General features: G+C 35.3%; 1 protein-coding gene across 4 annotated transcripts in view; it reads left to right on the top strand.

Moving 5' to 3' along the window:
* Positions 1-11,248: 11,248 nt before the first annotated feature.
* The window catches only part of USP15 (ubiquitin specific peptidase 15), a 128,737-nt gene continuing 114,266 nt past the window's right edge, over positions 11,249-25,719 (top strand). For all 4 annotated transcript variants that reach the window (XR_006735766.1, XM_045553459.1, XM_045553458.1 and 1 more), the window contains exon 1: positions 11,249-11,407. Coding sequence is in view for 3 of the 4 variants with exons in the window: in XM_045553459.1 (XP_045409415.1) it covers positions 11,319-11,407 (89 nt within the window). In the remaining variant the exon portion in view is untranslated. The remainder of the gene's footprint in view (positions 11,408-25,719) is intronic.

The following is a 25,719-nucleotide window of genomic DNA, read 5'->3' as shown; positions in this document are numbered from 1 at the left end:
TATAATCTTATAGGTCCACCATAGTATACGCAGTCGGATCCATCTGTTGACAGATGGCATATACTATGCCATCCAAAGGATCACCAGGATGGCTAAACAGTAGAAAGAAGAGCTTATTGGTGATATTAGTTTGCAAACCAAAAAGACACCATCTCCGTCAAGTACCAGAGGCGCTCTCTCTGCAAAGAGGGAAAGGGCGTGTTGGTTTTTATGTCTCAAAGGATCTGTACTACACAATGGAATCATACATATTCAGCAGTTTTGGGGGAAAAGTTATATATATTTATGAAAGAGGTCAGGCATATACATCCCATGTTCACTTTGGGGTGGGGTTCTAGCATTAAAATGAGGTGGAATTTGGCTCTTTACATCAAAAGGTGAACTATAGTACACAATAAGAGTTTGTGTGCAGTCTCTATAAACTGGCTGAAACTGGTATGAGGGCTACAATTGCTTATTAGGAAAGAATGTTTTTGAGGCCGGTCCTCCATCCAGTCAGACTTGTAGTGTGATCTGGGTTGTAAATCAGAGTTAGGAAAGATCTGGCAATTTGCCTGATAGCTCCTCTTTTTACAGAGTTTAGCAAGAGTGTGGATTTTCTTGTAGTCATAGGAATTTGGGAAGTTGCCATGCCACCCAAGCTCTGAACCCTTGAGTTGTAGGTGACTTTTGTTGACAAGGGGGCATCTATTTTGGCCTCTCAGATCACAACTATTGCTGATGAAAAGTTTTCTATCTGATGTTTCTATCTAAGTTTTCTATCTAAATGGCATTTTTAAAATAAAGAACCATCTTTTCTCTTTATAATTAAGATTTTTTCTGAGTATCATATTTTTATGTTCATGAGAATAGGTCTAGATATTTATAGGTATGCATGCATATGTATGACTTGTTTTGGTTTTATTATTTTTATCAAACTCTTTGTAATTTCTTGTACATACAAGGGTATGTGGAGGTGTGTGTGTGTGTGTGTGTGTGTGTGTGTGTGTGTGTGTATTTTGTTCTCATCAAATTCATTGTAATTTCTGAATCTAAAAACTAGGGTTTTTTTTCATTCTGGAAAAAAATTGTAGGCATTATCTCTTTGGCTACTACTTGGTTATTTTTTATTCTGGAACTCCCATTATAATAAAACATATGTCAGGTTTTGTCCAGTCTCTCTGAGTCTTAACTGTTCTTTCATATTTTCATACTTTAGCTCTTCGGCAAAGTAGTAGATTAGAGGATATTCTAGCAAATTATCATTCCCCTTCCATTGCCCACAGGAGAAATATTCTTCCCTGATATTAATATTAGTCTTGCACAGTTGGGCTTGTCTTTTGATATGCTTTTTGCCATGAGAACATAACTCAGTTAGCTTCTGGTTTAAGGAGGATAAGAGATATGTGAAGCAGACCAGGATCCAAACTAAAGCTTGGAGACCAGCTGAGTCCTGCTAAGATTAGCCAGACTTCAGCTCACCCACAAATGCATGAGTAAGAAATGCATGTGTATTGCTGTATGTCACTAGGACTTAGGGTAGTTTGAAAGACAGAACATTTAACTGATACAGAATCTGGTATTTAAAATGGAGTGCCACCATAACAAAAACCTAAAATATGTGGCATTGGCCTTGTGAATGTGCAATAGGTAGTGATGTAATTGTTATAGGAGGCTGGAAAAACAGCAAGCAGTGTTATGTAGTGGCAAAACATTTAGTAAAATTGTTACCTGCAATAACAAGAATATGTATCTAATAAACTTGTGAAGTTGGGTGAGGTGATTTCAAAAAAGAACGTTAAAAAGCTAGCTGCTGCTAGCTGGATTTGAAAAAGCACAAGAAAGGGGTGAGCTCAAAAAGAACTGCCTGTATTACAAACAGAATTGAGAGGGAATATAGACTAGAAATTCTGAAATTTATAGGGTTAAAAATGAAACTGTTCCTCACCAAATCCCAATCTCAAAGAAAAAGCAAATCTAGGCCACTGTCAGTAAAACATAACCTTAGGGTAAAGGCCAAATCAAGGATGGAGCTGCAACACCCTTTGTACAAACCTTGAGAGAGATTAATGTGGTTGTACTATGCAGGTGTCAGTGTCCTGAGAGCAGACTCTAGATGAAAGGTAGCCTGGAAAAATGCTTTCAGGATAAACACTTGTGGAAGAAAGGAAGCAAAAAAGACTGAGCAGAGAAAGAGAGGTATTATATAAAAATAACTCAATAAATCTACTGAAGTTAGACTGCTCCTCAAAGTTGTTCCAAACTAAGGCAAATAGGGCCGGGTCTTTATAACTCTACATCAATTAGGCATTGCATACTGGCTGCCCCCAAAGGAGAGCATTACCTATGAATGATGGCTCTTATCAGCTGAGAGCAATTCCCAAAGACTGACAGTTGAGGCCAGTAGGAATCCCAGCAGCTGGAAAAATAAATTCTGTAGCCTTGAAGGAAGATGTTAATGGCACAGTACGTTATCCAATTCAATTCACCTCATATACCACTCAGGACTCCTTATTTGGATAATGTTTGGGAGCAGCTCTAAAACTTGGAAAGAAAGTTAGTGAGATAAACAGCTTCCAGCACAAAGCCCTCAAATAATACTCAACATATCCTTCCTGATCTACCCATTTTAGATTCTCCTTGCCTTGACTAGCTCCTCTGCTGGTCTTGGTGGCTTACCTGGTGGGATGACCCAGTTACTCATCCTTAAGAGTCATCATACCTTTTTTAGGTCATGAATACCTTACTAGTCCACTTACTGTCAAAAGTGGGCAAAAGTGTACCAAGAGATGACAAATACATTCCTCTCTGCCATCATTGTATAAAAGCAGCCCAACTTCCAGCTAGTATTTATAATAGGATGGTGACCCCTCTCCTTACCTGGTCCTTTGGCACTAGAAGCCAAATGCCACTATGGCTACTCCATTCTTGTGACCATTGTTCCAGCTCTGAGGACAGTGATGGTAAACATGGCCACTTCTACTTCCACCCCTTGATTCCCATACCCATAAATTCTACTTATAGGGAACACTGCAACATACATTGGTCATTGATTCAGAGTTTATATTTCATAACGTATCATCACTAAAGTGGTGCTTCAGCTGATCCTTCAATAGGCCATTCCATTGCTCTATTAGGCCAGTAGCTGTTTATAGTTGTGGCTGGTGTGATATGTGAAAGAACCAGTGAATCACATACATGGTCAGGTGCTTACTCACTACCACATCTCTTCTGCTGTAAAATGAATCCATTTGTTGATGTGTTGTATAAAGATCCTGTGACATGAGATCAAACCCTCTGTAAGTGCTTAGATGGTAGAAATGGTTGAGGCACTATTGGCAGGGGGAAAAAATCCATACTTGTAATATGTGTCAATTCCAATCAAGATGAATCATTGCACCTTTCAGAATAGAAGGGATTCAATGTAATTAACTTGTCATTTGGTTCTCCTCTAGGGATGATTCCATATCAGGGGCTCAACATTGTTCTCTGTTCTTGGTAGGTTGGACCTTGGCAGCAGCAATAGCTAAATCACCGTTGGTTAATGGGAACCCATGCTGTGGGGCTCTTGTATCAAACTGCCATACCCGCCACTATAGCTACTCAATTCTTGTGCCCCCTGTTCAAGCTCTGGGGATGGAGGATAGTTGATGTCAACTATCAAAGTCATTCAGTCTGTTTATTCAGTACCTCTTCTATGGTTTTTGTTTCATCATTGGTGTTCACATGTAATACAAAAATCTTAACACTTTGTGCCCACTCCCATAGGTCTATTCACATACTTTTTCCTCAGACTTCCTAGTCTTCAATCTTCCAATATTCCCCTTTCAGGCCCTTGACCAAACTTCTCTTTCTACACAAAGTAGATGAGCAGGTATATCATCCAAATCTCTGCCCATTGGGAAGATTTCTCCTGACTGTTGTCTTTCATGGCCACCCATAAATGGGTCTATAGTGCAGAAACTATCCTGTTTTGGTTTGTACCCACATACCAAGCTGAACCATTCATACATAAACCTTAGCTTTTTTCCTTTATTGTGAAATGGTCATAAGAGATCCACCATGAAGTCATAGCTATAAGTTTTTGGTAGAAAGTGTCTACCACAGGTGGTATCTACTAGATCATTTAATCTGGATAAAAGGAATATATGAAATATTAAGAACATAGACCAACAGAAGCTTAATGTACCCAAAGTATCAGTAATTCATATTATAAAGTGAGATAACTGTATCTAACTATATCAGTCAGGGTTTTTCAGAGAAACAGAACCAATAGGAGATAGTTTATTTATTATAGGAATAGGCTGATGTGATTATGGAGGCCTAGAGTTCCCACAATCTGCCATCTACAAACTGGAGACCAAGGAAAGCCAGTAGTATAATTCAGTCTGACTCCAAAGGCCTGAGAACTAGGGGAGCCAATGGTGTAAGTCTCAGAGCAAGTTCAAAGACCTGAGAATCAGGGAGCTGATGGTATAGGTCCCAATCTGAGTTTGCCTTGTCTGAATATTGGTACCTCCCCCAAATTCATATGTTGGAACTCAATACCCAAAATGATAGTATTAAGAGGTGGGGCCTTTTAGGAAATGCTTAAGTCATGAGGGCTCTGCCCTCATGAATGGGATTAGTACCCTTATAAAAAAGGTTGAAGGGAGCTTCCTTGCCCATTCCACCATGTGAGGACACAGTGGTCTACTCTTTGCCATATAAGGACACAGAAACAAGGTACCATCTATGGGGCAGAGAGCAAGGCTTTACCAGATACCAAATCTGCTCTTGTCTCAATCTTGGACTTCCCAGCCTCCATAAATGTGAGCAGTAATTTATGTTGTTCATATATTACCCAGTCTATTGTATTTTGTTGTAGCAGCCCAGACTAAACCAGGGCCCAGGAGTAGCAATATCCATGGGCAGGAGAATCAATGGAATGGCCTGTCTTCATAATCACTGAAGACTTAAGGTATGGCTATTACTTTCTGTATTGTGCTAGTTTTAGAGCTCATTGATAAAAATACCTTAGATAATTTTGTCAACTAGTAGTCCAGAAATTATATCTTATTGAGTCCAATTTCTTATCATTGTTATCCATGATATAACATATATCTGTGTGGGGCTGTACTAGATGGACACGATCAATTTTAGGTCCAAATGTATTTTGCTTTGTCTTAATTTCCTTAAGGTAGACTGTTCTACTATCTATCTGTATTAGTTTTCTATTGCTGTTAGAACAAATGACCATACACTTAGTGATTTGAGACAACAGAAGTGAATTATCCTACATTTCTATAGGTTAGAAGTCTTCGATAAATCTCATTGTGCTAAAATCAAGATGTTGGCAAGACTTTCCTTTCTGGAGGCTTTAGTAGAGTAGTCACATCACTCTCCAACCAGAGCCAGGGAAAGTTCCTCTACTTTTAGGGATTCATGTGATTAGATTGGAGCCAACTAGACAATCCAACTAGATAATCTCCCCACATCAAGGTCCTTAACCTTAATCACATCTGCAAAGTCCCTTTTGCCATGCAGGGTAACATATTTACAGGTTCTGGGATTAGGACATCAACATCTTTGGGAGCCACTATTCTGCCTTCCAAGCCTGTCAGTCCACAGGTAAGATGATTCTAAAACATGTTTTTGATCTGTTATGTTTATAATTAGAGAACATCCATAAATGTATAAAAATATTTTTGTATTATATTCTACTATCAGCTTCCCAGTACATTATTTTATCCCTAAGAATACCTTCACAGAAAAGACTTTGAATAAAGATCAACTTTTAATATTGCTTTTAGTATTACCTTCTCAACTCCTTTAGTAACTGCGTTTCTTTGACATGGGGCACTACTAATTTTAACATAACTGTTTATACTATTGCATAGCATCTTTGTGATCTTAATGAATTTGCTTAGAAATTAAAATTTAGTAGCTGACATGGTCTAAACTGGACAAATATTTTGTAAATAATAATTGCTACTGTATGTTGAGCTCCATTATGAGTTTTGCATTTATTATTTCATTCATTTTTGAATGAATCATATAAAATAAGTCTATCATCACCTTTTTACAGATGAGGAAACTAGTTTCCAGTATCACAGAACTAGTAGTAGCAGAATGAGGCATTCCAGATATAGGTCTTTCTGACTCTAAAATGTAAAATTTTGCTATTATATCCTAATAAATCTCCATTACCATTAAATAAATTATCTGTAAGTGTGTACTATTATTTCCTGCACACCTCATAAATCTCTCATGCTGTAGAAATCATGTCCAATGTTTATGTTGCAGCTCAGGCCATTAATAATTTTAGAAATGCATAATTGAAATAGTTCAAGAGGGCCTAGACAGAAGCACACTGGCTACCAACAATATTTTTATAAAATCTCTAAACTTGTTTTTTCTTCATTGTTGGTGTCTCCTAATTTTACCTAAACCGACTGTGTGGTCTGTAGTATCCTGTTGCTTAGAGATACCAGGAAGACAACATCACAAAGAATGCCAAATTTAATGTTTCTATCAGTTCTGGAACATAAGATCTGCTATTATATTGTTCTAAAAGTCTTTGTAAGCAGTTTAAATCTTTTTTTTCTGTCTCAGCCAAAATGAAGAGAGGGATTTCCCAAACAGAAAATCATAATAATTCAGTCCTCTCTTGGGAGAAAACAAAGTTAATTCCTATGAATCTCTATAGCTGCAGAATCACATTGCACAACTCTCTACTTCACTTTGGTTGTGCAGATTTTCAAGATCCATGGGCATAAAAGAAAACATTTTTTAAGCTTTTGGATGAAACTGATTTAAAATAAAAATTATCAAGTATAAAATGTTAAGATCAATATTTTATTTAAATTATCCATTTAAAAGAAAAGATCAGCATATTTGAAGTGATATTTAGCTTTCAAATTCCATCATTATGAGGCTTGTGAAAGGACTCAAAGGCTGCTTAAACATTTCATGTACTAGCTCTTTATCAACCTTGAAATCTGTAAATAAATGTAAATAACAAATAAAGGAAATGTAAAACAGGCAGATTTTTTCCTACTATTAACTTTGATCTATATCACTCTTGGTTGAATGAGACAAATCATCTCTATCTTGGAAGTTTCTTACCATATACATACATTTAATTTTTAAATATATAAGACCCATATAATTATGCCTATTAAGGATTTCTTTTGCTATAATTCTAGACCTATTAGACTACTTGATTTGTTTACTGATCCAAATCAATTTAGTTCTATCACCATTTAGTGAGAAGCTTCTATAGGACAGACTTATACAAACCTTCATGGTAGTGTCAGCTTTTATAGCATGTTGTATGTGCTTCTCAAAAAGAGGATACAAATAGGAACCCAGATTAATCAATTGGTAGACTTTATGCCCATACTAAAATTAAACTTTCCAGATCCTATGGGGCAGGATATGTAGCTTTTTTTTTTCCTAATTTTTAAAAATTTAAATGTTTACTTGAGGCAGATAGTTCAATAACATCCTCACAACTCCCTACTATCTTACAAAAGATTTGCTTCACCCATTCATGTTAGCTTTATCGAACCCCTGCAAGAATTTGAGTTTTGGCCCCTGAAGTCTAATCACCTTATTTTGTAATGAGAAAACGAATGTTCACAGAGATTAAATAACTTGGCCAAGGTTACCCAGCTAGTAGTGGCGCTGAGCCAGAGTCAAAATCCAAGTATACTGGCTCTTCGTAAGAGGCACTATATTCATTTCACTACTTTTTCATTCTCTTTATCAGAACCTAACATTTTTCTGAAATAAGGAGCCCCTGTGTTTTTTTTTAAGCTTTAAAAATTTCATCGTGGCACTTACAATTTTTATTCATATCCCAAGTTTCAAAATATCATTAACAGATTAAGCACTTTACTACATGCTATTTTGGTGTTTGCACTACTCCCCCGCCTTTCCACTGCCTTTTAGCTGTTCATAGAGCTGGTAAAGGGATAAGGGAATTATAAAATTACATAAGAGAAAAGAATGAAGGGTTTAGAGAGATGAGTAAGAATGAGGAAGCGGTGGGGTTATCAGAGGGAAAACTGCAGAGGAAGGGCAGGGGAGAAGGAAAAACTGAGACAGTGGTTCCTGAAGATTAAAGATAGGAAGAGGCAAGAAATAAAGACAGCCAGGTTATCAAACATTGTTCTTTTAGGGGATGTGCTGATTCTGTATATATACATGTGATTTGCAAAAATCCACTTAGACTTTAGGCAGATTTTCCCTTGGGCTCACTTAGCTCATGTAGGCAGCCCCATACAAAATTGTGAAGTAGGCAAAGCTTATCTTGGAATTCTCCTTTGTACTTTCCTCCGTTCACCTCTATTAAAAACTCAATGATTTTTCTTCTTTCTCTGGTTCACCCCAGGCTGAAAACTGGCCCTCTTTGATACCTTTTTTTAAAGCCTTACTCTCTCCTGGAGTATTTATACTTGAAGTCCCATCTTTTAATTGTTGAGTACAAGAACCTTAAAGGGATTGTTTAAACATCAGTGAGCAGAGGGGGGAATTACTAGAAGGTCAAGGAATCCTTCCTAGAGTATCTCTAATTTCAAAACCAATTCTAACTTTACATAAGGTCCACATTGCTCATATTGAGCCTAATTCCTAAAATACTCAGCGTGCTCTTTTTCCGTATTCCAATCTCTCTAAATTAAGTTTTAAATGGACAAGAAAGGTATAGAGGTTCTGAGAAGGTAATAATCACTAAGCAAATAGTACATTCACAAACAGTTAACTAAGGAAAACATTGGTGAAAACACTCATTCTAAATAAGCAGATGTAACCCCTGATTTATACTCAATTATCTGTGATTCAAGGTGAAATAGCTTCTTTCATCAATTTATTTACTTATTCTGTAGGCATGTGGACCCTAACCTATTTAGTATTTATGAATAATATTTTATTTCTCTTTATAAGTGAGAAAGCATCAGTAACATATGCATAATTTCCATAAATTGATAAACTGAGGTCACTAAAAAGTTGATTGCTATAAACAAAATCATAAAGATCAGTAAAAAATAGAAATTTACCCAAACCTTCTAGATTTTGCAGCCAGACTTCCTGGTTCCAAATTTTGGTTCTGCTACTTACTTGCCTCAATTCCTCTTCTATAGATTCAAATAAAATACTATAACAATTATTTCTTTTCTGACTCTGATGGCAACTAGTTAGGACCATAAAATGAACTCATAAATCTGATGTATAATTCAAATTGACATTGAATTTACACATCTATATCCAGTTAACTCACTGCCTTGAACATGGTACAGTGAAGAAAAGATTATTTTACTTTGCTGTATGGTTATAGACTTCAACACTTCAAAAATGCATTTTCTTTGAAGGGAAACTGGACAACAAACTATTAATGAAGTATTGAAGTATTGGTTATGTTATGTTTATAAAATGATAGAGGGCACAGTTTTGCCTTCAAAGACTCTAACACTTTTTTTCAACAGCTTTATTGAACTATAATTCACATACTGTGCAATTCACCCTATCATCAGTAAACAATATTAGTGTTTATTGATTGGCTATCATGTCCTAGGCAATAAACACCTACTGTTTCATTTAATCTTCATAAAACTTCTTTAAGGTAGATATTATTGTGCTCAATTTTATGACTAAACTAAAGGCTAAGTAAGTCCTTTGCAGCTAGAGGTTGAAGTGAGGATTGAATTCATGTTCTTATAGCTCCAGCATATTTTTTCCGTATCATGCTTGCCTCTCTTTGGAAAATTACTTTGTGCTCTTTCAGAGAGTGGGTGGAAAAGGGAAAAAATGTGAGCCCTTTGAGGGTACCCATGGTTTGAGAAACTCTAATCTTTTAACCTGTCAGGAAAAAAATCCAAGTATTACAAGAAATAGCAGCAACTGGAAATTGTTTTAAAACTGTCAAATCAAGGTTGATGTGATAATGCAAAATAGTATTATTACATAGAAACAAGCAATCATAATGCTGATATACACAAATCATAATGCCAATATACACTGCTTTTACTTGGAAGGATTCAGCACTTCCTATTAGCGTAACTACACCCATCTTAACTGCACTCCCACCAAATAAGTTAGGGTAGGCATTAAAAATGAGGAAATAAGAGAAATTATGTGGGGATTCTTATCCATCTTTTAGACTTTTTTACATCATTATATTATCTTACAGTCAAATCTCTGGACATCTTCATCCTTGGAAATACTTAAGCAATTGTGCTACAATTCATTCATTAAACAAATATTTAGGTGGCTTTTACTTGTCAGGCAGCACTGTGCTAGACGCCAGGTGTACAAGGGTTTAAAAAAAAAAAAAAGATGAATCCAGTTCCAGTTCTTATGGAGCTTACATTTTAGTTCAGGTTTTCCTAAGAAGGGGTGGTGAACGTGCTATAGTGTATATAGCACGTGGGCTTTTGAACCTGCCTCTCCACTTGCTGACTGCGTGACCTTGGCATCTGATTTTTAAGAGACTCGATTTTCTCATTTGTAATATAATTGTTGACTTCAAATAAAGGTGGTATTATCTAGTTTCATTTCAGGTGTACGGCACCATGGGAAGATGAGGCTAAGTCTCTTATAAAGAGGACAAGTGTTTCTCGCACGTTTTCTTCCCCTTCAGTATCCAGCATTATTCAACACTGTCCACATTTTACTCCCTGTTCATCGAGGAACCGGGACATGTTTTTCACTGCGGCTCAGCGGTCTGGGTGTGCCTGGGGAGGCGTCACAAAGAGACTGTAAAAGGTCCCCACCTACAGCAGAAGTATGAGCGCTGGACGGAACCCAGGAAGGGCACTGCGGCCAAGCGTTCGCTTTCGGATCGTTCTTTGTGCCAGCCGAGCTTGGGCTCTGCGACTCGCAACGAAAAGCCCAGAGTCGCTGAGCCGCTGAATTTTCTGCCATAGCTTAGCCGTCCCCACGCCCCCCGCCACACCCCACCCTCAAGCGTGAGTGAATGCGCAAATAAGGGTTTTCGGCGTCTGTGGGAAAAAGGGAGCGAAAGGCAAAGTTGAGGAAGAACGGACGGGGCGGTGGCATCGCTCAAGCGACAGAGCGCCCGAGCCCGTGGCGAGGAGAGTTAAAGCCTGACGGTCCCGGCCCGGAGGCGGCCACGGCGAGATGCTGGACGGGCGGGAACCGATGGGGGGCAGCAGACTACGGTCGCGCACCCAGTTCGCCCCCGGGGCCGCCTCTCGTCCCGAGACACCACCCCTGCAACTTACGTCTCTTTTGGTTTCGACCTGCCGACTGGGAGGGGCCGTGGGACGCCATTCCCACAATGCTCTGGGGCGTGCCGCCGCCGTCGCTGCCGCCTCCGCTACCGCTAGTGGAAGAAGATGGCGGAAGGCGGAGCGGCGGATCTGGACACCCAGCGGGCTGACATCGCAACGCTGCTCAAAACCTCGCTCCGGAAAGGAGACACCTGGTGAGGGAAGAGGGTTGAAGTGGCCGCGATTGCTAGAGGATGGTGGGGGACTGGGCGGGAACTGCGGGCTTGTGTCTTTTCCCTGGTGACAGGTGCGAGCAGGTCCGGCGGCGGCCGCCTGGGCGGCAGCATTTTGGCCGCTCCCTAAACGTTAGGGCAAAGGTTGGACCCGAGATGAGGGCCGGGGTTCGTGGCTTGCCGAGGCATGCTGAGAGGTATGCGGGGAGCGCCGGCGGCGGCTCTGACTCGTGCGATTCTCTTCGTCCGCCTTCCTCCCGTAGTGCCGCTCCCACCTCGGGCCTTCCTGAATGGTAGGCTGTAGTCGTTCGGCGTGAGTCTTAGACTGTTTTGACAGGTCCCTGTCCCGCAGCTTGTTACGATCTCACCGGCTTTACTTCAGTCATTTCCTTTCCCGGAATTGTCGGCATCCAAGTTCCGTATTTATTCAGATTCTTGTGGTCTTCCGGAAGGCAGGCTGTAGAATGTTTGCGGTCTGTACTACACAGGTGGCATGTGTCAGGGCTCCGCATGGGAGAAAGAAACCCCAGTTTCCAGTTCCTTGTCAAAAGGAGGGAGAGGAGTAGGGAATCTTAGGCTTATGAGAGATACCACGTGGTCTTGTGCTTTAGTGGTGACTTGATAGAAGCCAGCAGCATTTCTGTTAAAAGTGCAGCCCTTCCCTTCTGTTTGAAGGATAACGTAGGCCTGCAAAAAGTAGATAAGTCCGCTTGAGGCTTTAGTAACTTGCTAATATTCAAACTTGTAAAATACCAAAGGATATACGCCTAAAATACTGAAGGAAGTATGTGGATATTTTCATACTTGTCAGCCATATCAAGGGGCATCCAGAATAACTTAAATATGTGAATATATAACATAAAAAGAAAATGCTGTTTTTTGGGAAGAATAGCGTGTCTCTTTATTATTTTAAAAATTATTTTCACTTCCTACTGCTAGCATAACAGTGGTGTATAATTTACAGAGTTTTTTTTTAATGTACTCCAGTGTGACTTAGTGGAAGGAGTATATGCAGTATGATTTTGAAGAAAGTTAATTTAATTTAAATCATTGCACCTCAGTATCGTCATCTATAAAGTGGACAATAATAATTTTATTATAGGAGTTTTATCTTGATCCAATTAAATATTTTAAGGATGTTATATTTATAAGATATTACGTTTTTATGTACGATAAAAGATAAATGCAGATTTCCATAAAATAGAAATCCATAAGTTAAAATATGGATATTCTCTTTAACGTTGTCATGTTTTTGGTGTACTGAGTTTTGTTGACATTGCAGGGTGATAGGAGCAATGTGTGTATTATGGGCATTAAACTTTTTAAAGTTTGTTATTTTTCCAATGAGTTTATTTTTGCTTTTTAACAAAGTTACTGCAAATAATTTTATAGATATATTTTAAGCACCATATACAGGAGGTACATAAATTTGAGTCATTTCAATGCTTTCATTTTACTTTCTTATCCCCATCATTTACTCCTGACAAAATGCTGTGATATTGTGATCATTTTCAAGTAAGCTAATAGGTGGCAGACTTGGGATTTTATTTAAGTACCTTGATCTAAGTCTTAGCACTTTTTTCCTACTTTGTTAGGCTAAGTACTGTGTTTCTATGATAAAGATCCTTAAGGGTATAAATAAATATTTGTGGCTTTACAGTAAAAATGGGACCTTCACATTACTTAATAATCGTTGTTCATATTGGAATGTTCCTAAAATGTTTGTTACTGTGGGGAAATTGGACATTTCGTAGGACACCTATGTTTAACTTGGCCTGTAGATTTTTAAAGATGAAACCAAACCCTACTCCCTATTGTAAGTTAGAAAACATTTAAAAATTTTTAATTTACCTTCCTATTACCACCTCATAAAAAGATAAATTCAGATTTCTATAAAATAGAAATCCATAAGTTAAAGTGTGGATATTATTGTCTCTCTTTAATGTTGTCATGTTTTTGGTATAGTGAGTTTTGTTGACATTACAGGATGATAGGAATAATATGTGTATTATGGGCATTAAACTTTTTTTATGGTTTGGTATTTTTCAAGTGAATATATTTTTGCTTTTTACCAAAGTTACTCTAGATAATTTTATAGAGATGTTTTGAAGACCAAATACAGGAGGTTCATAAATTTGAGTCATTTGAATGCTTTCATTTTAAAGAAAAGGAAACTGAGGGCCAGATATTTAGATAACAACAGAATGTACAAGTTTTATCCCCACATGCATTGCTTCTTTTATTTAAAGGAAAAAACTTACAGGAACAATATGCTACTGAGATTTGCAGAAACCAGTCTGATTTACAAGTGAACCAGTTTATTTGCAAATTAGCAGGTTGAAACCTGTCAAAAAAGCAAAAAGAAATAGTGTAAAGCAAAAGTTTGGTTCAGAGTTTGAAGGAAAATAATTTGATAAGTATAAATTTGATGATGAACTTGTGAGTACAAAACTGATAGGAATACGTAATAATTTAGTTATTAGGCTTATGTTTTTGAAACTAACTAGAAAGTTTTCTTTTGTTAATATTACATCATTTTTAGGAAATGAAACCAAAAGGGAGAGCTTTCTTTAATGTTGGCAAATTGGCGAAAATAAGGACAGGAATAGTGACATTAATGTGTATTTTTTTACATTTTAGTTGCTTAAAAATCTAAAAAAGCAAGTTTTCTTAATTTAAGTGTTTTTTGTAAATTTTTCAATCACTTCTAAATTGTTGTTAGTTTTTAATCTTTGGGTTAGTCTCTTTGGGGTATTTGGGCAAATCCTGTCTGTTATTTTATAGCTGAAACCAGCCATACGCAAATGGAACATTGTCTTGGCATAAGTATGTAACCATCTCAGAAAGACTGATTGGGCTACTGAGAAAAAATGGTGGGTTTACCATAAGTTTGTATGAAAGTTTAATACAGATGTTTGAAGTTGTAGTGAAAATGCATTAAAATGAATAAATTTCACTAATTAGCTCTTGAGCACTTTGCAGGTAAAGACTGTCTCATAGTATTAATAACTCAGTTAGCTAACTCTAATACTTAGGCAAGTATAAAGATTTATTTTATTCTCTATGAATACTACAGTTATCCTCTGTAAGCACTGAATGATTTTTTTTCTCTACAAACTGGTTTTTCAGAGATGAGAAGAAGTTATACAAGTCTGAGATGAAGAGAAACATACTTTATGATACACTTGGTACTAGACTTTATGCTGAGAAGTAAAAGTTGATGCAAGAGAGTTAGTTGTACCTCTTAAAAAGGTGAGATAGGAAAGTAACATTGTTCTGAATAAGGAGTAAAGCAGTAGTCTCATAATGATACTTGTTGATCTTTGTTTCAATTCCAGTAAGATATTTAGAAAACCATGAACAAGAGTAAGTTAGAAGTTAGGAGCTATAGAAAATGGATAAATGAACTAGAATTGTTTAGCTTATGATGAATTAAAGACAACTTTTAGATATATGGTGGTTTCTTCTGATGAAACAAAAAGAAAATTTGCTCAAAATACATTACATGTATTTTAGGAACCTATTTAAGGAATGGTAGTTAAATGAATGAATTACAAAGAAAATTATGGGCTGTGGAATGTTCTCTTTGGGGATTTCTTTTAAAATAGACCTATTACAAGTAAATAAACAGATAACTAGAAATCATCCAAATCACTGCTTCATTTTCTCCATTTTTATTAACCACTTTTTATCTACCAGTCATTTTCAGTAGTTTTTATATATGATTATGTTTGGTAATAATATCCAGCTAATTTTACAATTTAGCAAAATAATGCATTTCATTTTTGTATAAACTCTAATAACTCTAGTGGGTTTAAGGTAACTTCAAGAGTAACTAGTTTGTGTTTAGAGTCATTTAAAATGTCTGTGATGACATTTTCATTTCACTAAGTTGCTGAAGAATCAGATCAATGAAGTTCTAGGCAAGAGACATTGGTTTCAGTTTTTAGAGCTTTCCTTCCATTTTTACTTTTACTTAGAAATCTTTGAGGTTTTATTTTGTTTGGTCCCTTATCTTTGTGCAACTTTGACACTAACAGTAAATAACCGTCTTATAATCACAAATCAGTTAATAATGTAAAGGGACACTATTAATCAACATGAATTCCAAATTGTTTAATACATACATACTAAAGAAAGTTTCACATTATTATTATTGTTAAAATTAATTTTAGTTGTGCCAGGGTGTTTACTACCAGAATAGGGTATATGTTACATCATTTATAGGAAATGAAACCAAAAGAGAAAGCTTTTTTAATGTTGGCAAATTGGTGACGAAAATGGTGACATGAAAGCATATTTTTTACATTTTAATTGCTTAAAAAGTAAGTTTTCTTAAGCCTTTTTTGTAAATTTTCAATCACTTCTAAATTGTTAATGAATCCAGGATTAACGTGCACCAAGAAGATCCAGAGCCAGTCAATGATTTCGTATATCTGTTTAGTGAAATTTAGGCTTTATTTTTTCTAAATTATACCATTTTTCCATTAGCACATACAAGGTGTTAAATAAATGATCCATCTGCAAAATGGTCTTGTGACAGTTATTAATTTTGCTTGCACATAGTATAATAAGAAAAAAGTTTGTCATGCCATGACCTATAATGTTACACTTGAAAACAGTATGTGCCAGGTACTGTTCTAAGTGCATATTGACTTACTTACTTATTCATCACCACAATTGAAGGTACTGGTGCTTATTATTCACATTTGACAAAATGGGAATCCTGGACTCAGGGAGGTGTTTACACAGTGGTGTTTCTGGAATTTGAACCCAAGTAGTCTGGGTTCTTTAGTTAATGCCCTTAAATCTTAGTACCATACTGCCTCTTATTTTAAAGATTCATTTTAAAAGATGGTTTCACTTTAAAAGGGAGGGGGAAGCTTTTTTTCTTTTTAAATGGAATCTATTTTATATTTAGTAGCAGAATTCTACCATTTTATCCCACACTTGTCTCTTGTGACTGTTCAGTTTAGATATGATATAATATGTAGACAACCTTAACATCTTGCTTCTGGAAATTAAAACATGTTTAAAGATTTATAGATGAATAATTGAATGCACAGAACAAATGTCATTTTGATCCAAGAGTACAATCAAGCATAAGAATCTGGGATCATTTACTATTGAGCTTTTGAATTGTAATTGTTTAATCATAAGCTTTTATTGGAGGCAGTATGGCCCCTTTTCAAATAGTTTTGCAGAAATAACACATCAAGCAGGTAGTAAGATCTTATAGGATATTTCTTTTTAGTGCTTTGTCCAATATTTTAAAAGTTCAGTATTGGTTTACGGTAAGCCACAAACACATAAAGCTCTCTTAAGCCATAGGAATAGTCCAGCATAGAAAACACAAATATGAATGTTTGCAATTTTATATTCTATGTTTACCAACTTATTTTTTTCAGAAATAACTCTTTTAATGAACTTTTGAAGTCAACGAACATTTAAATTAAGACAGTGGAAGGTACAGGCATAATCATCTTGATATCTCTGTAGCGTTTTCTTGAAAAGTGATAGTTCCTGTAGCAGCATCACTGCTAATAGAACAATCAATTTTGCTATCTTTGTTATTGACTATATCTATTTTATTATGTGATTTTAGAGTGATTCTTCTTTCTCTCGCTTTGAGAATCATTTCATTAATAAGCCATGATTATTGCTGCAAGTAAATTGAAACTGTTGGGTATGTTGACAGAGAGATAAGGGAAAGGTTGAGAACAACTGATAAAGGTTGACTACATACCCTATCAGATTTGATCCTCAAAATAAAGACAAAATATGTATATTTCTTTTTCATAGATGAAGAATCTGAGAGAAATTAATTGGTTTGCCCGTAGTCCACAGGTGATAGTACCATATCAGTGAACATTTACTGAATGCTTAATCAGTGGCAGCCACAATTTTAAATGCTTTACACTTACGTAGCCTTTAAAGTGCGTTATTATGTGATGCATGACTATGGTATTCCATTGTATAGATATAACACAATTTATCCACTTATCAATTAATGGACATTCGAGTTTCCAGTTTTTGACTATCATGAATAATCTTGCTATGAACATCCATGTGCAAGTTTTCATTTCTCTTAGGTCTGTACTTAAAAGTAGAATTGCTAGGTCTCTATGATTAACTTTTTGAGGAACTACTAGACTATTTTCCAAAGCTCTGACACCATTTTACATTGCCACCAGCAGCGTATAAGGGGCTCCATTTTTTTCCACATTCTTGTCAGAACTTGTTAATTGTGTTTTTCATTATAGCCATCTTATTGGATGTGAAGTGATATCATTGTAGTTTTGATTTGCATTTCCCTGATAGCTAATGGTTTTGAGCCTCTTTTTATCTGTTTATTGGCCATTTGTATGTCTTATGAATGTCCTGCACCTTTCTCTGTTTTTAAAATTTGGTTGCTTTTTATTATTGAGTTGGAAGAGTTGTTCATATATTCTAGATACAGGTCCCTGACCAAATAGGTGGTTTGCAAAATTTTCTCCCGTTCCATGGGTTTTCTTTTCACTTTCTTGGTGATGTCCATTAAAGCACAGTTTTTTATTTTAATAAATTCAGTGTATCTATTTTTTGTGTGTTGTTACTTTTGCTTTTGGTATTATGTCTAAGAAGGCTTTTGTGTAACTTGCACGTCATGAAGATTTACTTCTATATTTTCTTCTGTAAGTTTTATAGGTTTAACTATCTTATTTAGGTCTGTCATCCAAAGGAGTTAATTTTTTGTGTATTTGGTGTGAGGAACCAGTCCAGTTTCGTTCTTTTGCACATGGATATCCAGTTGTCACAGCACAATTTATCAAAAAGACTGTTCTTTCCCTGTGGGATTGTCTTGGCACCCTACTTGAAAATCAATTGACTGTAAAAGTGAGGTTTATTTCTAGACTCTCTTCCATTGATATAGATGTCTATCCTTATGCTAGTACCTCACTGTCTTAATTAATACAGATGTATAGTAAATTTTGAAATCTGGAAATTTTCTTCCAAGAACTTTTTCAAGTTTGTTTTGGCCCTCTTCTCTCATTTATTAGTTTATAATATTTTGAAATGTTGTTTTCTAAATATTCTTAAATATGTGTCCATATTCCATTAGTCCTCACAAATGATACACTCTTTTGAGCAGCATGTCTCATCTTCTCTCATTGGAAATCTCCCCTATCCCTGTATTTCTTAGAGGTATGTGGTATAGTAGTATTTACATAGTGAATGCTGTGTGTCAGGTAACCTACAGATCTCTCTCCCACTCCTATCTTCAGGCCCCTAAAGCACAGTGTACTATCTTAAGAACATAGGTAAGTGTGGTAATTATCACAAAGACATTTACAGTATCTATGGAAAAGGTAGAACAACAACCGGAAATGACATGGCATTCTAAAAGGGGGCTAAACCCTCATTAATCCTTCAAGTGAAAAAATAGTCACTTCATACTATTTAAATAATGTTTAAAAACATTCAAAATAATATATATTTTTTATGAAAATACATTTATGTAGGAAAGTATGGAAGCATTCATGGAATGATAAATGCTAAATTCGGGATAAGGGTATGCAAAGAAAGGGGTCTGGAGTAATACTACATTAGTATTTGTAATATTTTTTAGGTACATGGTTTGATGGTATGTACATAGATGCTTGTTGTTATTCTCAGGATTTTAATGTATGCCTGCATATGATACAGAATTTTTTTTAAAAATAAAGTTGGTTATGAGAACTTTTTGTTTTGTGGAAGTCCCAGTTTTTCTTAGTTTTTGATTTATTTTTATTATTTTAATGCCAAACCCAGTTCTTCCAATGTAGAAAAGTTATAAAAAGTTAGCTCAGGAAATTTATACAGTGAAAGTCAAACATTTTTAATTATTGTTTCCTTCTTGCTTCATATATGATTATCAAAATTTACATGTCAGATATGGTTGCAGGATATCTTTAGTATGGAGAGGCATACATATTTAAGATATTGATTATGTGCATGTATTCTGAATGAATAGTTTAAAAAACCATATTACTTGGCCTCGTTCTTGAGTTCCTTATTTGTCTTAGTTTAGATCTAAAAGAGGTCATAAAAATTAGTTCTTGCTAACTGATGGATTTAATGTGCAGAGCAGAAAATTAGGTTAGAAATGCTTGAAATCTAAAAATTAAGCCATAAAGAGAAGGTAAACCAGGCCATTGGTTTATTTGAAAGAACTTCATAGTTTTCTTTGGTTAAGTTTTACTGAAACAATGAAATTCTGAGTTTTAGTTTGTGATACTTAAAAAGTCAATGAAATACCTTGCTGATAATGGTTTAAAATAGTAGATACTGTCTGTATCTCCTTAGTGTTAAAAATACGTTTATACTATCATTACTCAAATGTAATTTAAACATTTAATTTATTAAGGGAGTTAATCATAAAAGTGCATTAGCATCCAGAATTGTTTATGGCATTTTTTTTTTATACAAGATAGTTGTAAATATTTTTCTGAGATAAAGTGTGCTACATTGGATTAGGCTAAGAATTTTGTATATTTTCTTACTCGTAAAATAATGAGTTTCTGTGCCTACTCTGCAGAGGAAGATAGGATTTTTAAAAAATAAACAAGATTATATTTATATCAATATTAGGCAATTAAGCAGGAACATTTATTTGAAAGTTGTCAGCATAAGCATGTATCAATCCAAAAAAAACCAAACAGAACTATGCATTTACTGCCTCTCTGGTTTCCTAAATCCTGCTATTGGGATTTTCCCATACTGCTTTTTAAACTCTGTTATATCTGGGACTATTTCTGAATCATTTACTTGTTCTTATATATCTTTCTTAGATTTGCTTCTAATGTGTATAAAAACATCAAACAACTATCAAAATTCTTATATTCCTCCTGCTCTCCTCAAAATCTGGCCTTTTTAGTTCTTACAGTAGCTTTGCTACATTGGAAAACTATCTTAATATTGACTAAAAAGCCCACAGCTTCTCCAGAGCCATTGAAAATTATTCTGTCCCAACCACAATACGGATGTCTTTCTTGATGCCTTCAGAATATTTAGCACCATATAATTTAGACCTTTTTGAAGTACTCATAGTAACATTATGTAAGTTTTTGATTTACTAAGCATTTCACATGTATTTGATCCTCCCACTAATGTTGTGAGATATTCCCAGCGGTCTTCATGAAATGTAAACCAAATCGTCTTTCCCTTTTAAAAATCTTTCAGTGATTTCCAATGCACTTAAGATAAAATCCTTATCATTGCCTTAAAGGCACTATTTGTCTACTAATACTAGATAAGACTGGAGTATGTCAGCCTTCCCTCCAGTCTTACCTAGCATTTCTCCTCTCCTTATCATAAACTCCAACTTCGTTTAGTCAATTCCTCCAACACACAGAATTCCCAAAGTCCTTCTGGCCTTGGCATATGCTGTTTTATCTGTTTAGATAGTTTTTCTTCTTACTCTTCTTGGAGTAACTCCTATTCAGAGTTACTTTTTCAGAAAGATTTTCCTTTATTCTAAATATGGCCACCATTATATGCTTTCATAGCTCCCACCACAATATTTTGCTGTCTGTCTTGATTACTTAGTTGTTCTTCTCCACTGGACTCTAAATTCCATGAACATAGGGACTTTTGGCTATTTTGCTAACCACGTTATTCATATGGAATAGTACATACATAGTAGACCTCCAGTATTTTTTGAATGAGTGAATTCCCATTTCTAAGATGAACAATCTAAGTGTTTTATTGCTGAGTAACTTTTCTAAGACTTCACAGCAAGTAATGTTGGAAATAGAATTTTAATGTAATACTTTTTCTGTAGTAAATTTAGAATTCATATCTACTCAAGTTTGATTTAGGAGATAAGAAAATATATAATGAAACATGGAAACAAGTTGAGATTGGGTGTGAAAAATTCATCCACAATTCAGTGTTTACCCGTACATACTGTAGAAAACTTCTTAAAAGAAAGGTGGTGTTTTTGTGTATGTGCGATCTTGATTGATGTGAAAATATGACTCAGATAGGCATAGTGTGGGCACTAAGGCTTTTTTTGTATTAAGTTCCTGATAGGCAAAGATTTAACATTTACCAAAGCTGTCCCACTTTGAAAATACTCATTTTCTTAATAAATAAAATGGATATAAATTGTTCAAATTTGTCTTTTAAATAAGTGTTTCAGTTCTTGTAGCTTAGTAATAACATTATCTTATCCTCTGCTACCTCACTTTTAAAAAGGAACCCTTACTATTTCATAAAGAGGGAATGTGGTATATGATTTTACTAAGCATCTGTTATATATTTAGTTCTTTGTTAAATAAATGGAATTTAAAATAAAGTTTAATGTAGTGAAAAGAAGACTGAACTTCAGCATTTGAAAGCTAGAGAGTCCTGGGCTCTGCATCGCCACTGAGTACTGTTGTGTGACCTTGTTAAGTCATATAACCTCTCAGAGTTTTGGTTTCCTCCCTTCAATTAAATACAAAAGGAAGAAAAATAAAGGATTGCTCTAACAATAAATTAATGTAAAAACACTTTGTACAAAAACCTGATGTAAATCTAAAGCAGTTATATTCTGTTATGCAGGTATTAAGATTTTAATGTACACAGGAGTGATATCATATTTGTGTTTCTAAAATGTCTGACAGCAGAATTGAGGTCAAATTGTAAGCAAGCAAAACGTAAAGCAGAGAGACAAGTCAGGCAGCTATTACAGTAACCTAATGCCACTAAGAATGGTGGAGACGGGGAGGTACAGAGAAATAAAGTACTTTTCTGAGAATGAAGAGGAGAGGGACAGACTTAAATATTCTTAAGATACTTGGTTACTTAATATTCTGGAGGGAGGAATATAAGATAATATTCTGGTTTCTGGCTTGGGAAATTAAATTACTGATGAAGTCATTTATTACAGGAATACTAGAGAATAAATAAATATAGAGGTGAAGATGATAAATGACTCAAGGTTGAGGTATCTATGAAAAATCCAAGAAGACGTTGACTAGTTGGAACTGGAAATATGATTCAAGAACTTGAGGACTGGCACTAGGACGCAGATTTTGGAATTATTTGTATGAATTATATAATTATAGGAGAATACAAACAGTGAAAGAAGAAATCAGAGACCAGTTCTGTGTAATACTAACATTTAAAAAGAGGATTGTAAAAAAAAAATTAGAGCGCTGCCTCCCGCCCCCCCCCCCCCCGAAAAAAAGTAGAATCACAGAGACTATATTTTTAAAGGATTAATAAGTACATAAAATTTTGGATCTATTGGATTTGTTAAGGTGGTCATTGGTGACTTTGTGAGGGCCCATTGGGGTAGGGAAGACCTGTTGCACTAGGTTGGAGAGTAAATGAGAGTTGAAGAAGTAGAAGCTTGACTGTAAGGTCAAGTCAGAAAAATGGGAATAGAGGAGGGGAGAAAAGGAGAGGGGGAAAAAGACTGGTCTCTGTTTATATGCTGAGTGGAAAAAGCCAGAAGAGAGAGAAACAAGGGGGTAGTAGCTGTCCAGGGGGACAGTATTCAAGGAGGCAGAAGGAAATTAATTAGATCCAAAATTACTGGCTTGGGATGTAAGGTGGGTTACTTCCTCCACTGATGTATAAGAGAATCAGGTAAGGTTAAGGTATGGTGCAATAGAGTTGGACAGAAAGTTGAGGCTTCTAACCTCCTTGTAAAATAAGTATCAAGGTTGTCTTTTGAACCTAATGGAGATGGTGCAATAGAGTTGAACAGAAAGTTGAGGCTTCTAACCTCCTTGTAAAGTAGGTAGCAAGGTTGTCTGTTCAACCTAATGGGTTTAGAAACTTGGTGAGACTGGAACAAAGTTTTGAAATAATTACTGGGAATCGAGAAAGCTATGTTATAGACATGCTGGAGGATTGCAGGTCATATTTGAAGGGTTTGAGAGATTGAATACCACAGATCTTTAATCTTCATGAGATTTTCTTTAGTAATTTTAACCCAAATAATATTAATATTATGATAAAAATATTTTCATATTGATGTACTAGTGTGTCAACATCATGGGTAATGACCAAGTATGAGACACCTTCATAAAATCCTTTATAACTCACTGAAATGGGGAAATGATAGTGATTAAGCCCCAGGCAGAAGCTTCAATCATAAAGTGATCTTCTAGATCATAAATCGGTACATTTACTTAATAACTTTTCATATAGGAACACAGTCATATGTCTCAGTATTCAGAACTTTGTACAAGAAATTTAAATTTGTTCATCATAAAGCAATTATTTACTACTCTGTTCATTGGACTATTCTAGATGTTTGCACATTAGTATTTAGATCAATTTTAGATGTTTGCAAGCCTATAGCTTAATGTAGTATTTGGCACTAAAGTTTGATCATCTTCAAATTAGTAATATGTCAATTTTAGGATTTTTTAATTGTTTTGCTTATATTATCTTCCAAAATATCAAGGGTAATAATCTGTACTTTATGTGCTTTTCTTTTTGTCTGTCATCCTATCATTTTAATTTTTCTGGCTTATTTACTGATTACTCTAGGTACGAGAGGAAATAATTTCTCAAGAATGAATACATACTGTATATCAGAATCATATTTTGGTAAATTTAGAAATGATCACAAATAAATTATGCTGCTCCAAAGAAATTCTTCAAAGCTTATGTAGATTTTTTATTAAAATCTAATGTAAGTTCATCTGTTTGGAAAAACTAGAAATACAAAAGATAATATAAAATAAATTTCTTTTAAAAGCAAATAGTAGTCAACTAAAACTGTATGCATCCTGTGCATTTTGTGTATATGTTTTTATCCCAGTTAAAAAAACTAAACTGTATTTATAATTATTTTGGTTGACTATCATTTTAACACTCAGTTTTGATCAGGCACTATGGCTCATGCCTGTAATTCTAGCACTCTGGGAGGCCGAAGTGGGAGGATAGCTGGAGGTCAGGAGTTCGGGACCAGCCTGAGCAAGAGTGAGACCTTGTCTCTACTAAAAATGGAAAAAATTAGCTGGGCAACTAAAAATAAAAACAAAAAATTAGCCGGGCATGGTGGTGAGCGCCTATAGTCCCAGCTACTCAGGAGGCTGAGGCAGGAGGATTGCTTGAGCCCAGAAGTTTGAGCTTGCTGTGAGCTAGGCTGATGCCACGGCACTCACTCTAGCCAAGGCAACAAAGCGAGACTGTCTCAAAAAAAAAAACCAAAACAAACACTCAGTTTTGCTAGCCTCCACATTACTCTTTGTCTATTCTTTTGACTGTACTTCATTCTATGTGCATATATATGAAGAAGATGTATATATACATGAACCTGTTATTTTATATTAACAGAAAACATATACTCATATTTAATGTAATATTTCAAGAAGACAGAAGAGTATAAGAAAAAATAAAACAAAGTTGTTATCTTCTATGATAACAGTGCCTTCTGGAATAACTCCTGAAGGACCTGCCTGAGGCACTTTTACAGTTAACTTTTTTTTTATGTAAGTATAAGGAGTGCACTCTAAAATAACAGTAAAAAGTATAGCAAATATATACATAGTCATTTATTACTATTATTATTAAGTATTGTATGTGCTGTGCTACTGGCAGCACAGTAGGTTTGTTCACACCAGCATCACCATAAACACGAGTACTGCCTTCTACAATGTTACAGTGTTACAATGGCTATGACTTCACTAGGCAATACGAATTTTTCAGCTCTGTTTTAATCTTACGGGACCACCATTATATATATAGCCTGTTGTTGACCAAAGTATTCTTATGTGGTGCAACTTACAGTGGGGTTGTTAAAAAAATAAAGCATTACAAACACAGTTGAATCTCCCTGTATGTTTTCCTAATGCCATCCTCTTCTCTCCCTTGCTTAGGCAGCCACTATTCTGAAATTGAACTTTATAATTCTTTTTATACTTTTACTACATATGCATGGATCTGTAAATAATATAAAGTATCTGTGGCATGTTTTAAAATTTTCTGTAGTTACACTGTGTGTGCATATTCATGTTATCTTAATATACTTGTATTATATTGCATGCATGCTTTTGCAGCTTCCTTTTTTCATTCAGTGTAGTTTTGAGATTTATCCATGTTGATACATTTATTTTTAATTTCAATTTTTGCGTAGTATTTCATTGTATGAATAATATAGGAGATCTTTTCAATTTTCGTTCTTCCAAATTATGCTGCAGTAAATATTCTTATAGTTTTATTCTTGTGAAAATGTGCAAGAGTTTATGTAGGTTAGAACTTAAGAATGCCAATACATGATTATATGGTTTGCACATCTTCATCTTTAATAGACATTGCCAAATTATTTG

Source organism: Lemur catta, chromosome 6, assembly GCF_020740605.2.
Source record: "Lemur catta isolate mLemCat1 chromosome 6, mLemCat1.pri, whole genome shotgun sequence".
In the NCBI taxonomy this organism is placed as follows: Eukaryota; Metazoa; Chordata; class Mammalia; order Primates; family Lemuridae; genus Lemur; species Lemur catta.
The sequence above is the reverse complement of the archived record's forward strand: the minus strand, read 5'-3'. Positions and strand labels throughout refer to the sequence as shown.